The sequence below is a fragment of the Lynx rufus genome, unplaced genomic scaffold (assembly GCF_022079265.1).
Source record: "Lynx rufus isolate CCGP_SWC_20201006 ecotype Redwood Valley unplaced genomic scaffold, mLynRuf1.p SCAF_1, whole genome shotgun sequence".
Lineage (NCBI taxonomy): Eukaryota > Metazoa > Chordata > Mammalia > Carnivora > Felidae > Lynx > Lynx rufus.
The window spans coordinates 4,394,923-4,410,863 of record NW_025814823.1 but is presented as its reverse complement, the minus strand read 5'-3'; the positions used below and the strand labels follow the sequence as shown (position 1 = coordinate 4,410,863).

General features: G+C 41.8%; 1 protein-coding gene across 2 annotated transcripts in view; it reads left to right on the top strand.

The window, feature by feature from the left end:
• MIPEP (mitochondrial intermediate peptidase) overlaps positions 1-15,941 on the top strand; it is a 195,862-nt gene that overhangs the window by 17,380 nt on the left and 162,541 nt on the right. For both annotated transcript variants that reach the window (XM_047077761.1, XM_047077771.1), the window contains exons 6-10: positions 1,883-2,065; positions 3,353-3,509; positions 8,494-8,542; positions 10,150-10,210; positions 13,629-13,681. In XM_047077761.1, coding sequence (XP_046933717.1) covers positions 1,883-2,065; positions 3,353-3,509; positions 8,494-8,542; positions 10,150-10,210; positions 13,629-13,681 — 503 coding nt within the window. The remainder of the gene's footprint in view (positions 1-1,882; positions 2,066-3,352; positions 3,510-8,493; positions 8,543-10,149; positions 10,211-13,628; positions 13,682-15,941) is intronic.

The following is a 15,941-nucleotide window of genomic DNA, read 5'->3' as shown; positions in this document are numbered from 1 at the left end:
TACAGATTATAAAGGCCTGTATATTTTTTTCTGTATTCTTCCCACGTTATTTCTTATTTTCTTGTAAAGGTATTGCATGAATATAATTTAAAAGTTTAAAATTAATGGAAGTATATATTTTTTAGCAATCATTTGATAACTTAGCACAACAATCTCATAGAATTCTTAGAAGTGTGAATACTGCATCTTTATCCCAGAATGATGAAATGCTATGCCTAGAAAATTGGTGAGGGTGGGAAGGAAACCCAGTTTTTAATTCCAGGGGGACTTTAACAGGTGGTAAATTCTTTGAAATAATCTTATCACTTTATTTTTTCATAGTCAAGGTTTTGTGGAACATTTTGGAACTGTAGTGCTATTCCCCATCTTTTGCCTTTTTGGGTTATTCCAATGATTACCATTAGGTGGTGATAAATGGTCATAGTAGAAACAAAATAGGCAACAGGAAATCTGGACTAATAAATACCTTGAAGTATCTGAAAACTCAGTTTTCCCACGAAGTTTGAATTTTCTGTATTGTAGAATTTTTGGTTATTAACATATACTTAATTTTTTCCCTAGCATCTTACCAAGTGTACATCAGCATCTAAAATACCTTTTTTAAAAAAAATTTTTTAATGTTTTTATTTATTTTTGAGAAGAGAGAGACAGAGCATGAGTGGGAGAGGGGTAGAGAGAAAGAGGGAGACACAGAACCGAAGCAGGCTCCAGGCCCTGAGCTGTCAGCACAGAGCCCGACGCGGGGCTCCAACTCACAAGCCGCGAGATCACGACCTGAGCCGAAGTTGGAAGCCCAACCAGTTGAGCCACCCAGGCGCCCCTCTTAAATACCTTTAAAAAAAAATTAGTGCTGCTTAACCGTGTTTTTGGGTCATAGTACAGTTCAGAATGTGCTGAGAGCTACTGACCCCCTTCCCAGAAAGACGTGCATCTGATTTCACCCGAAGCCTTTCACAGGTCCAGATGCCCGTCTAGTTTCCTAGTAACAGTAACTGCAAATTCATCCTCGTCCTCCAGTACAGCTGGCTGATTATGTGCACTGTAGATAGGTTTCATTCAAAACATCTGTGTCACCCCTCGGCTAATACATGCTTTCTTAGGCGATTGTATATCCTCAAGGTGTGACTGCAAGAAGAAACCCCACATAGGTGTGCCAACACCATCCAATATCATGGTCAGGGGCTCGGCGGGCTGACGGGTCCAGGCACGGAGCCGGAAGATACAGTCGGCCCTGCGGGCTCCGTCTGGCTCTGCCCCCCCCACCCCTGCTGGCCTTCTCTAGCTAATCAAGTGTGTGCAGAGGCAGAACTGCTAACGTGTGGCCCCCTCTCCATGCTCGTTACGCTCTTGTGAAGACTTACAGTGATTCCTTTCCTTCCCTTTGACCTTTCTGTCTAATCTTTTAGGATCGAGGATGTTTTCAAATGTGTCCTTCAAATACTCTTTTTAGCCCACAAACACTTACAAGTATCATATTGATTAGATTCAGCTACCTGCTATTCTCTGATTCGCTTAACTAAGAGGTTTTTGGGGGGATAGGGAAGGATTGTGTACCTCCCAATGTTGTTAATTTCAAAGATTATATAACCTAGGCATAACAGAGCTCTAGAACGTACGTAAATATTAAGCATAGAAACACTGTAAAAACCATAGGATAATCATTTTGTTAAGATATTAAATACATATCAAAAATAGAATTCGCATAATTCGTAGTATATAATATATTTATGGCACAAGCAATATACTCAATATTCATTTCATTTAATATATTTAGTATCTTATTCAATATGTTGCTTTACTGTCTTAATAGATGGTCTGTTAAGTCAGTTGTGAAATACTACTTTAAATGCCTTTAAATAACTTTTACTCCCTCCGCATGTAGCGTAAGAGAGCAGTGGACCTGAATGTTAAAATCTTGGATTTGAGTAATACATTTCTCATGGGAACTAACTTTCCCAACAAGATTGAGAAGCATCTCTTGCCAGAACACATTCATCAAAACTTTGTAGTCGCTGGAAATCACGTGATAGTTGATGGTCTACACGCAGAATCTCCAGATGACTTGGTATGTGTATTCCCCTCGCTTTATAGTCTAGGTCTCATCTGTGTTTGCTACTGTTTGAACCCAAAATTCAGTGATAATGTAATTATACCTTTAAAAATGCCTGAGTGTTGGGGGGCCTGGGTGGCGCAGTCGGTTAAGCGTCCGACTTCAGCCAGGTCACGATCTCGCGGTCCGTGAGTTCGAGCCCCGCGTCGGGCTCTGGGCTGATGGCTCAGAGCCTGGAGCCTGTTTCCGACTCTGTGTCTCCCTCTCTCTCTGCCCCTCCCCCGTTCATGCTCTGTCTCTCTCTGTCCCAAAAATAAATAAACGTTGAAAAAAAAAATTAAAAAAAAAAATGCCTGAGTGTTACTAAGCCCTAAAATTGGACTGTGGGATTATTAATTCTGTAAATGCTATGAATATGAAAATGGTTTAATTATTCATCTCATAAAGAACTCCTCATTTAAATTTTTTTTTATTAAAAAAATTTTTTTTCCTAAATGTTTATTTATTTTTGAGAGAGACAGAGACAGAATACAAGTGGGTTGGGGGCAGAGAGAGAGGGAGACACAGCAGAAGCAGGCTCCAGGCTCTGAGCTGTCAGCACAGAGCCTGACGTGGGGCTCGAACTCACGAGCTGTGAGATCATGACCTGAGCCGAAGTCAGACGCTCAACAGACTGAGCCACCCAGGGGCCCCAAGAACTCCTCATTTTTGAAGTACGATAAAGAAATATATAACAATTACATTCTAGACTACCCAGATTCTTACTGCCTGTAGTCTTTACCTGGTTAAAGGTGCTTTATAGCACGTGTGTTGGGTAAAATTGGGTATGGTTGGGTATGTCCCCCCAGAACCCATGACTGAGAACTCCAGTCAAGTATGTGTTTATACCCCATGCTAGTTTCTGAATCTAAAAGCTTTATTCACTCTGTGTAAACCCTTTATTATTTTTTTTAATGTTTATTTTTGAGCGAGAGAGAGAGAGAGAGCGCACGTGAGTACAAGTTAGGGAGGGGCAGAGAGAGAGAGAGAGGGAGATACAGAATCCAAAGCAGGCTCCCAGCTCCGAGCTGTCAGCACAGAGCCCGACTCGGGGCTTGAACTCACAAGCCCTGAGATCATGACCTGAGCCAAAGTCGGACGCTTAACTGACTGAGCCACCCAGGTGGCCCATCCCTTACTTTCATTTTAAAGTAGTGATCACCTGTAGAACAGAGGGGGTGAGAGTTAGCCTATATTTTTATTGCGTGGGCCTCTGTGTCATGGTACTTATTATACGTTCTACCGTTTACATTTTAAACGTAGGTGCGAGAAGCCGCTTATAAAATTTTTCTTTATCCCAATGCTGGTCAGTTGAGATGTTTGGAGGAATTGCTCAGCAACAGAGACCTGCTGGCAAAGTTAGTGGGGTACTCCACGTACTCCCACAGAGCCCTCCAAGGAACAATAGCCCAAAGTCCAGGTAAGCTCGTTTACCCAGCTTTTTAAAACAGGATTTTCACAAAACTCAGCTTCTATTTTACGTGGCTCTAAATTAGCGTTCTCTTTTTAATATCCTCAGAGCCCCATTTATTGAGATTTTCTGCCTGTTTAGATAGACCTGACCTTTAAATAGAGCCAGTAATTGGAAATATATTCTCTCCAACCGAGGTAGTTTATTTCTTGTGCATGTCGAGAGTGAAGTCATACTTAAATTTTCATTGATGCTAATTTAAATTCTGTTCATTTTAAGTCAACCAGTTTCTGTGTTCAACCCAACCACGTCGGTTAGGATTAGGATGAGAGGAGGGGAAAGATCAATGTGTCTGCTGAAGACAAGGTTGAATATAGGCTAGGACTATAAAAGCATGTGGGTATATGAACCTCCTTTTCAGAGAGAAGAGTGCTGGGTGGGAAGGTGGGAAGAAGCATCCTGGGGTTTGTGAAAGTCTTGCCTTGTGCTCTGCTGAGCTCTTTATGATTTATGGTATATAAAGGAAACGTTACACGGTAGTACAAATATAAGCGTATATGGTAGGTTTGTTCAAGGGCAAATTAAATTGCCGTGATAGTTCACACAGGGTCAGGAGCAGGGTAGCTGGATGCTACCCTGGGAGCAGTGATGCTGGAACTGTTCAGTTCAAGATACCTGTCGGAGCTGGAACCTCCAAGACTTGGTGGTGGGTTGAGAGGGAGGAGGACACGGTGTGCCGGCTACCCTCGGTTTCCGGTTGAGCATCTGGACGGACGTGCCCTTCACGGGTTGAGAGGGAACGCTGGGAATGAACTCTGTGTGGGCGGAAGATCACATCGTTGATTCTGTTCTGTCTTTATTCCTTCCGTGCGTATCCCTTCTCTCTCTAGTATGTTCCTGTCTTCTCCAAAGTGTTCTTAAAAATGGCCATTTCTTTTGCAAGCAGCCGTCTCCCTTGACCCTTCGAGGCTCTCTGCGAAGCCATAGGCACATCTCGCTCCCCCCTTTGCTCATGTCGTTCCCTGCATGAGGAACAGCTCCCCCGTCCCAGTCTGTTCAAATCCTATACGTTTTTCAGTGTTCAGCCCCAAACCCACCTCTTTCACAAAGCCTTTTCACTTGTCACTTCCCTTAGACGCCCTTGTCTCTGAACAATTTGTTACACCCCATTTAGCTCCTAAATAGATCGTACGACAATTTGTATGTTTTTCTGTGGTCATTGTGGTCACCAGATTGTTAGGATGTTTTCTTATTGTTATTTTATGTACGGTTGACCCTTGAACCGTGCAGGGGTGCTGACACCCCCCCCCCCCCCGCATAGTTGAAAATCCACATGTAACTTTTGACTCCCCAAAACTTAACTACTGACAGCCCACTGTCAACTGGAAGCCTTACCAATGACAAACGGTTTGTCATCCATATTTGGTACGTTATATGTATTATGTACTGTATTATAATAAAGTAAACCGGAGGAAAAATGTTAGTAAGAACATCGTAAGAGAAAGCACGTTTATAGTACTATACTGTATCTGTTGAAAACTATCCATGTGCAAGTGCACCCACACAGTTCAAACCCGTGTTGTTCAAGGGTCAGCTGTGATAATAGTATGATGCTTACTCTGGGCCATTATTCAGTACCTCCACAGCCCTGTGAGGTAGATGTTCGTATCCACTTTATAGGATAGGAACCCAGGGTTAGTTATTGTGCCAAAAAGTGTCAGGGCTGAACCCTAAACCCATGCCCTAAGTGTGTGGTCTTTGTAGGCTGTTTGAGACCAAACAGAGGTATAAAAGGCATCATCTTCGTTCTCTGTCATCAGCCATTGATTTGACAAGTATTTACCGAGTGCCCACGATGTGTCAGATATTATTGTAGGCCCTAGAAATAAATCAGTGTGTAACACAGATAGAAATTCCTGCTCTGGAGCGGTTTATATTTCTGTAAGGGAGATAAGACCGACCTAAATAGGTAAAGAACACAGTATTTTATTAGTTAATACAAGCCGTAGAGAAAACTGGATGGGGAAGGGGTTAAGGAATGTGAACGTGTGTGGATTTTAAACAGAGTTGGCGGGGCTGGGGGCGGGGCAAATGAGCATAGACTTGAAGGAGGTGCAGGAATAAGCCTGTGGCTCTTAGGGGAAGAAAGTTCCAGATGGAGGCACGGCAAGGGCAGAGGAACCTAGGTAGCTGGACACATCTGAGGAGAAGCAAAAGGGCAAAGTGGCGAGTGGCGTGAGCGAGGGGAGCGGGAAGAGGTGGAGGCAGACGCAAGGAGGAGCTGTGTTCAGGGCTTTTCCTCGAGTGAGATGGGAAGTCATTTGGGGGTTTGAGCAGAGAAGTAGGGTGATCTGTCTTACATTTTGATGGCAGGTCATGTCCTGCTGACACCGAGACAGGCTGCAGAGAGGCAAGGGTGGAGGAGAAGCTTGTCAGAAGGGGTTTTGCGGTAATCGTGATGAGAAAGATGGCGGCTTGACCAAAGTGGTGGCAGTGGAGTCACAGGAGGTGTCAGATTCTAGAGACACGGCATTTTGAAGGGGAACCAAGATTTTTAAGCTGATCAACTGAAAAGACACAGTGAGTTACTGTCAACTAAGAGGGAGGGGCCTGGAGGCTTCGTTTGGTTCAAGTTAAGTTGAGATGCCAATTGGTGTTCACATGGTGATGTTGAGTAGGCAGGAGTTGAGGAGAGGGCTCTGAGCCAGAGAGATAAATTAGGGTCTGTATTTTAGGGCATGAGTTTGTCTGAGGTGTCCAGGGGAGTGAGTGCATTTGAAGAAGAACGGAAGTCCAGGGACTGAGCTCTGGGCTCTCCCAAGTTTAAGACGTCAGGGATATGAGGAAAAGCCAGTAATGGCCGCCAAGAAGGAGCATCAATGAAAGAGGAGGAAAGCGAACAGAGTGGGTGGTCCTGGAGGCCACGCCAGGAAGTGACTTAAGGGGAGGACAGTGATCAGCTGACTCAAATGCTGAGGACGTGTGAAATCTAAAGAAGGTCGAGGATTGACTGCTGGGGTGAGCAGTGTGGATTCTCCAACCCACCGGACTTGCAGGTGCTAATGCCAGGTATCATTACGAGCAAATCCACTGCTCGCCAGGTGGTTAGCATGGTCGTATGTTAGAGTTGGGCTGTTGTGCACAGAGCCACAGAGGATATGAGTTTGTGTCCTTAAGGAATTTAAAATTTAGTTGGGGAGCTCAGTGATCTAAATATAAACAGTAACGCAGGTCAGTGTCTTTTCAGTGCCAAACGAGTGGTAAGTGTAGACCGAACAATGCTAGAGGATTTTAGGAGTTGGGGAAGTTTGTCAGATGCTTATGTAGTTGTTGAGGGTTTTATGAGGGAGGTGAAACTAGAAATTGGTGGTGAAGAAATGGTGAACTTTCAGCAGAGAGAAGGAGGTGGGAAGGGATATAAACCAAGGTTAAGGTGGGCACTCATATGGCAGGTGAATTAGGAAATAATTTTCCAGTGAGGCATTTATTTGTTTTCAGGGGCTTTCAAACTCATTATTTTATTTTATTTTGTTTTGTTTTGTTTTGTTTTATTTTATTTTGTTATTGTTTTTATTGTTTTTATTTTTTAATGTTTATTTATTTTTGAGACAGAGAGAGACAGAGCATGAGTGGGGTAGGGGCAGAGAGAGAGGGAGACATAGAATCCAAAGCAGGCTGCAGGCTCTGAGCTGTCAGCACAGAGCCTGACGCGGGGCTCAAACCCACGAACCGTGAGATTATGACCTGAGCTGAAGTCAGATGCTTATCCGAGCCCCCCAGGTGCCCCTCATTCTTTTTAATATGACAGTTTTCCAGGTAGATTGAGGTAGATCTTTCACATGTAAGATAGCTAGAAAAACAAAAATGGGTGAAAGTGAGTAAAAATCTCACTTAGATATAAAAGCATGCACAGACTTACTTGAACATACTTCTCTATGGCAGCTGGTATGATATCCTAAAATAAGCTTTCATTTTTAATGAAATAATGTTTTTTTCCTAAAAGGCCTAATACCATTTAATATGGCACATGGGGCAGTGTTTCCAAGACTACTGTTTACAAGGCCTGTTAAATATCGATAGTGGCAAGAAACCCCAGAGCTTCTTGGTTTAGGTTAACCTCTGTTCTTTTCTCAGGCTTTTATTTTACTCAGAAAGGAGATAAATTGGAGACGGCGAGAAACTTAAAACCATACACAAGATCATCTGGAAAATATAAAAACAGTGTTTGTGGCAAACTCTAAAACGCATGTGAAAACTCTACACATAAATCAGTGGCAGAAAGTGGCAAATTCAAAAGTACACATGAAAAATTCCCCGTCATGGGAAATAATGATAGTTGTACCATATTGCCTTTATGAGTTTGTAGTATATAATGACTATGGCTGAAGTCTTTAAGTGATTAAAAAAAAAAATCCTAGCGGAGCTTAAATTTCTAAGGTTCTAATTTTGTTTATTTTCTTTTGGTGTTGATCCTGAATAGATTATTCTGCAGCTATATATAAAAAAGAAATATAGCTCTCCGGAAAAACATTGATTTTTAAAATCTAATTTTCAGTGACTCACGCTTCAAAATTACACTGATTTTTATGAACAAATCAGAGTCTGGCTATTTTTTTTGAAACTCGGGCAAAATTAAGCAGGTCTAAGAAACGTATTTTTTCTCTTACACATATGAGTAGATAGAAACACATTGAAAATTTGGATTCTTTTTTTTAACCTCCCCCTTCACTCCTTCCTCTGGGGTATAATCGAAGGGTTTGGATTACTACTATGTTTGTTAAATTTATTTTCTGATAAACTGATCATCATCATTTGGAAATACTTATGCCTAGGATACGTTAGCAACCCCGACATATCTCTTTGAGGGCATTTGAAAATGATCTCTTTAAGGGCATTACAGCGTATAGATTATGACTATTACATTCTAATTTTAACAGGTATGTTCATTATATTTTATGCAATTAAAGACATTTTCTTTTGGATTTCATTTTAGAGACTGTCATGCAGTTCCTTGAGAAGCTATCAGACAAACTTTCTGAAAGGTTAGTTTTTATACTACTCTTCAGATGTGTATCATGTAGGTATTTCTTCCTTTTCATTTTTTTTTAAATTCATTTTATTCATTTTTGAGAGACAGAGAGAGACAGGGCGTATGCAGGAGACGGGCAGAGAGAGAGACACACAGACAGAATCTGAAGCAGGCTCCAGGCTCTGAGCTGTCAGCAGAGAGCCTGATGTGGGGCTCGAACCCATGAACTGTGAGATCGTGACCTGCGCCAAAGTCGGACGCTTAACTGACTGAGCCACCCAGGCGCCTTTATATAAATTTATAAAAAATTTGAAGGTGACCTATTAAGAATGTAAGTGTGGGAATATCGAGTCAGATCTGTGGCCGAGTCGGGAGATTGGATTAACGATGAGGAATACTTTGAAAGCACATAGCTGTCTTCCCAAGGTGACAGTCTTGAAAACTTAGGCTGTCCCCTCTGATTAACCAGTTCATTGTCTTAGGAACCCATCACTGATGTGCACTTAAAAAATGTTTCCCAAACCTTTTTGGAACTAGATATTTTCGACTCCTGCCACCAATATTACAAGCTCATAAAGTCGTGTGTCTCTTCTTTTGGCCTAAATGTACATGGCTCATGGATGTGGTAGATTGAGCTGTGTTTTTGATCTTAAGAATGATCTGCCTCCCCATCTGAGTTCCTTTGTTGTGGCCCTGCCTTCCATTCTTGATCGTGCCACTTGTCCTTTGCCGGTGCTTCTCTCGTGCTTTGTTGAGAGGCCACACTCCGGCAGCCTTCAGAGACCGACGGTTCCAGAAGGAGGCATGTCACGGCTGCCTTATTATGCTGCCTGGAATTTCCTTTGCCTTTTGACCACCAACACGTTGAATCTATCTCAGATTTCCATTTTCTATTATTATAAATTCACTCCTTAGCACTCAGTCCTCTCTAATTTGGATTATATTTTAAATTCTAAAATTTTCTTTTAATCTAGTGAATCACTGTGGCTTTGATAGAATGAAAAGGAAGTATTAATTATGCGGTTAGTTGAGAATATACTCTGCTTTATTAGGAAAGTGTTAGTATTCTTTCTTCCCTTCTCTGTAGCTATAGATTGTATTTTGAGCAAACATATTTTCAGATTTTTATGGCTATATATAGGTGTTAATTCTAACAGAAACTTCATGTTCTATAATTTTAAGCACATATTTGATTATTGCCCAGCTAGAGTTTTCTTTGGGGAAAAAATATGAATGGAAATCTTAAATATAATCTCTGTTCATGTTTTTTCTTGTAGAAAGTTATTTGTTAGTCTCTTACCTTCTTAATGTGTAGGAAAAAGCAGTTATTTTAAGTTTTCTGGTGAATACTTTGCATGTTTGTGTAACATTGCTCATTTTCCCAGGCTTTAATACTATCAAAACCTTTATCTGTCTGCTAGGATGTTTTTAAGGTAGAAATGGCAGTAATTTACTAATGATATATTGACATCCCTTTTAACACAGGTAAAATGTGGATTAATACTGGCTTACATTTGCACTACAAATGACTTCTGATTTTATCATGAATGTCAGAAAGGTACATAAACAAAATTATTAATGTAATTATTAAAATTTTGTCCTAATAAACTTGTTTTACAGAACTATAAGAGACTTTGAGATGATACGAGGGATGAAAATGAAACTAAATCCTCAAAATTCTGTAAGTGACACTTTTACATATTTTTTTTAATGTTTATTTTTTGAGAGAGAGAGAGAGAGACAGAGCATGAGCGGGGAAGGGGCAGAGAGGGAGACACAGAATCCGAAGCAGGCTCCAGGCTCCGAGCTGTCAGCACGGAGCCTGATGCGGGGCTCAAACTCACGAACCGTGAGATCGTGACCTAAGGTCCAGTCGGACGCTTAACTGACTGATCAACCCAGGCACCGTGGAATATTTTTATTATGATGTAAACAGTCTATCAGCTGGGGTCCTTATCTTTTGACTCTAGAACTTTCTTGTTATATGCTGAAGGTACATATAGTCTTGTTTGTTATCCCTGGACTTGGTTCTGGTTCTTGGGTTTGGTGAATAAAGCACTGAAATACTTGATCCATACGTCTGAATCTGACATTTCTCGGCAATCCAGTATTTTTGTTGGTTAGTTGATAGAAGACACACACACACACACACACACACACTCATACATGTACACACGCCTATAAACGTATATTAGCTATGTATGTTCATATATACCCGTGTGAAGGCTGCTTCTATTCTACGGAAAGTGGGCTTCTCCGTTTGAAGCAGCCTTTAAGGAAGCTCAGTGGAGGACTGATCTGGCAGGTGGCAATTTAACCATCAGTGTTAACATTACAGTTTACTTTTTTATTTGCTAACTTATGGAGCTCAATTAAATAGATCGATGCGGACTTCAAAGGATACCCCATCTTAAAACACTTAGGTGGTGTTTTCAGTCATAAGATTAAACGATTGCATGATCTTATAGTACAGACTTAAGTGTCTTTATGTCCAGAAGGATGCCCAAGTGATGGTGTGCCCCCAAAAGTGATGGGATTCCAGGTGTTAGGACCCTCGCTCTCCTTTGGTTCAAGGGCGTTTACTGGGTTACTGGTTGTCTGCCTTATTCTCTTATAGGTCCTGTCGTTGGCAGTTCTTGATTTTGGTGCTGGCTGCTAGAGCCAAAATCCTAGAGAACATCTAGGGGAAATGAGCCTTGCAGATTTAGAAACTATTTTCCAGTTTCTCAGATACAGCCACTAAGAAATAGATTAATCCTACCAAATTCACCAGTTTCAAGAGTAGCATGTCGGTTTGTTAATTTATGGTAGGAGCTGTCTAGCAAAGTAACTAGGGTCAGTCATCTGCAACTTTGGCTTGGTAGGTAGATCCACTTAGGAAGCTAGGTATAGGCCAGAATTTATTTTGGTGAATATAGAAATAGAAAAGATAAAATACGTTGTCAGAAGCTCCTTTGTTATAAGCTAATATGAAACTATCCTCTCTAGACATTTGGTATACAGGTGATTCTCTAGATATTTGTGAAATGCCTGATCTCGTCGTGAACGGTACCACACTTCACCCTGCAACCCTGGCCAGAACCTGGATTTGCTCCAGGCCAGTAGTTCCCAAAGTGTGTTCCCTGGACCAGAAGCAGCAGCAGCATCTGGAACTTGTTAGAAATACAAACTCTCCAGTCCCACATGAGACGTGCTGTATCTCTAGCCCTACAGTCCTGTTCCAACAAGCCCTTTGGGTTATTTATCTCTTTCCCCTCTCTGCCCACATATAATCATTTACCAAATCCTGTGGATTCTACCTTCCAGAGAACTCTGTTCTCTCCTCTCCACGCCCATGGCCACAGTTCTGGTTGAGGTCATTCTTACTTCTCACCCAGACCATAGTTGTAGTTGCTGAACTACTTTTCTAGCCTTTGGTTCTGGCTCCTGATTTGGACTGCTTAGCAATGTGCTAAGTGTTAGACATAGGGTAGGTACTCAACACTTATTTGAAATATGAATGAATGAACGAATGAATGAATGACTTGCCATTAGAGGGATTTTGCCAAAAAGCAGATCTGACCTCGTCACTCTCTTGTTTAAGATTTTTCTGTGGTTTTCTGTAATTCTCAGATTCACCTTCCTATTCCCTTTTTTTTTTTTTTAAGTTTTTTGAATGTTTGTTTATTTTTGAGACAGAGACAGTGAGAGCCAGGGAGAAGCAGAGAGAGAGAGAGAGAGAGAGAATCTAAAACAGGCTCCAGGCTCTGAGCTGTCAGCACTGACTGAGCCACCCAGATGCCCCTCCTATTCCTTTTTTTAATGTTTATTTACTTTCAAGAGAGAGACAGTGAGGAGGGTGGGGAAGAGAGAGGGTGGGGGGAATCTCAAGTAGGTTCCACACCGTCAGCTCAGAGCTTGAAATCACGAATCACAGGATCATGACCTTAGCTGAAATCAGGAGTCAGATGCTTAGCTGACTCCGGGAAGACTTATCGTGTAAGAAGACACTTGAGCAGAGCCTTGGGAGAAACGAGGCAGTACCCCGCACACGTCACGTAGGGCAGAGCCTTCTCAGCAGAGAGAGCAGCTGCCCGTTGTGCTTGGAAAATGGGGAGGAGACCAGTGCAGTGAGGGAGGGCAAGAGTCGCAGGAGGCAGGCTCAGGGTTCAGGGCGGTGCAATCAGGTCATGTAGAAGGGAGATGGGAAAGCATTGGCGAGCAGAAATAACTCTTCCAGGGGCACCTTGGGTGGCTCAGTCGGTTGAGCGTCCGACTTCGGCTCAGGTCATGATCTCGCGGTTCGTGGGTTCGGGCCCCGCGTCGGGCTCTGGGCTGACGGCTCGGAGCCTGGAGCCTGCTTTGGATTCTGTGTCTCCCTCTCTCTCTCTGCCCCTCCCCTGCTTGCGCGCTGTCTCTCTCTCTCTCTCTCTCTCTCAAAAATAAATAAACATTTAAGAAATGACTCTTCCAACATTGTGCAGTAATGTGGATTGAACACTTGAGCCCAGGCAATCTGACTTCACAGCCTGGGCCGTTAGTCACTCCTGTCACCTGGACAGTTTGTGGGGAGGATGATCTTCCAGGGATTCAGGCTGTTTTCCCCGTCAGTATTCTGTACCAGTTGTCAAAACCAACTATTAGGACAATGCTTCTTTATGACATATTTTCTTTGCCACGATTAGAGTTAATTCTCCCTTCGTTACACTTGAAATTGTTGCTTTCATTTTGGGGATCCACCCTAAGCTTCCTGCTTAGATTTAGAAAGAACTCTAATCTTACCTTTAGAGCCCTGATCTTACCTGCAGTATGTTTTATGGATAAATACGTGGGTTACACGGTGGGAAAATTTCAACATGGCTAATTTAATCTATTAATGTTGACTTTTATAAGTTGACATTGTACATTATTTACTTTCCCCCCCAAATTCTGGGACATTGTTTTTTTTATGCCTTTGTACTCATTGATTATAGGGAAGTCAAAATAAAGAGGTGGGCATTTTTAGGGTCTTTAAAAAACTTACCTGATATAATGGTTTACATCTTATAAGCTGGCTAAATTCTTGGTAAAAATTGCGAAGTAGTCAATAATTTTCATAGCAATGGATTTTTCCATTGTAGGAATTAATGCCTTGGGATCCCCCCTACTACAGCGGTGTGATTCGTGCAGAGAGGTAAGTTGTTTTGTTTTGTTTTGAGAAATCCTTATAAATGAGAAGGAAGAAAGAAACCGTTTATTGAGCACTTTGTATAGTAATCGTGCAACGTGAGTAATCTCCTCACTCAGTTGCCCGCATTAGAAGCCCGTATACGCTCAAGTCCGCGCCCTGCCCTGGCCTTTGCCAACATTTGCCCACACATTCTTCGTCTGGTTTAACACCTGCGCTCTCAGCCTTAGTATTGTCTACCCCTCCCCCAAAGCCTATACTTGTATGGCTCGGGTCACTTCCTGGTTTAAAACTTTTAAATATCTCTGTGTGGTGTCTAGAATCTGGCTTCTTCCTGGGAGTAGCTTCCAGGTTTTCTTAGTAGATGGAGTGTTTTGGGGGCTGGAAGTTTGGTTGTCGCTCGTTTCTGGCCCGGGATGGGTGCTCGGCAAATATATGTTGAACTAAGGAAGGACTAGAGTAGTACTGGGGATGGTGACATATGGTTTTCTTAGGTTTCCTCATTTTTATTTGAACATATTGTCAACATATTATTGGCACATCTGGAAGGATACATGTGAAATTAAGATTTAGGACAGTTAACTTGATTTAAGTCCTCCTCCAGTTCCGTAGTCTCCTCTTTGATTATGTAATGGCAAACTAGTGGGCATGTTTGTTTTCCCCCCTAAATACACCCTCTTTCTGTCATTTTTATATTTGCATGTAAACCCAAGAAATATGGAGGGCTGTTCAAAGTGAAGACATCTAAAAACAAAACGAGAAAACCCAAAAAACAAAGTGAGCACGTTGAGAAATGTTTATGTCCCAAGCAACTTTATATATGCAATAGGAATTTTTGAAAACCTCCAAATCCTACCCGTCAACAGATTTTTAACATTTTTCTCTTACAGCTCCTTCTTGAGCTGCTCAGCTTTAACCACGAGAGTTAAGATTGATTTAGGTAGTGGACGAAAATAAGTTTTGTGCCTTTTTCTCCATTAAAGCATGTTGGCATACATCATGATAATAACATACTTAAATTTGATTGGTATTCAGCTCTAAAGTCTTTCTGTTCCTCTGCGTTATTCAAGTCTTACTTACAAAGCAGATTGTCTCCTAATACTTCGTCAGCTGCTGTTTTTTATACATATATTTCAGACTCAGCACAGGCCTCCTTCTCTGTGGAAGCACATAAGCTGTCATTCAAAATCTGTAATCATTTGATTATGATACACAGTGGGTGCCCAGAATATGTTATAGCTTAATGTAGTCATTTCACAGGTGCGTTTTATGGCTGCGGAACTTCAGACCTTGCTCCTTATCGTTACAGAAAACATATCATTTCTCTTCTAAAACTTTTTCAAAGAGAGATTTGGTTTGGTTATTTGTAAGGGAACACTAATTTTTTTTTTTATTAATGCTTTCCACATCTATATAAGATTTTTAAAATTTTTTGTTCGTGGAAAGTGATGTAAATTAGATGTGTTTGTTTCTTCCCGAGTTTTGCTCTGTGATTTTTATTTGTTATTTAGCTTTACTCTTTAAGTGTAGGATGCCCAGGTGGTGGTTCTGTGGAAATTACCTGTGAATATTTGAAGACTTGGAAAGACATCATCAATTATAAAGTATAAGCATTAATTAGGAGTAGGAGATCCCTGAGAAGTTTGATAGTAATCTTAAATAAAAGATACTGAATAAAAGGTGGTGACTTTCTCTTCTCCGTTTTTACCGAAAGTACAATATTGCGAAGTCTTTGTGTTGCTGACTGACTCTAGAGTCAGTCCTTAGGGATCTCTGAGCCCGCAGATAGATTGGGAGTTCTCTGTCCTCTGGACTGGCCACAGAGACGGGGGTTACCGTCCACACGGGGCAATTGTTGAGTGGCAGCACCCCAGGCAGCATGGCAGTGTGGTCTGGAGTATGTCCCCTGACGTCTGGGGGGCCTGTGTGAGTCCTGGCTCCACCGCTAATGAGGTATCCATGAGCTTTGGAAAGAAAGTTCCTCGTCCTCTCTAAGCCTCTCAGCAAGGGTATCTATAAAATGGGGGTTATGACAGTCCCTCCTTTGTAGGTCAGGATGAAATGAGATAATGTTGCTATTATGAGTACTAAAATAACCTGATTATATGGAATTGGCCTTCTGGGGACACTCTTCTAGAGGATGATCTGCTCTAAGAGATGCTTTTTACGTGTTCTTTAAAATCTTTCGAAGGAGTGGTCCCTTCCCTCCGAAGTCTCCTCTAAGAAAACACTCGTCTCAAGTGTAATGAATATGTCGAATTCGTTG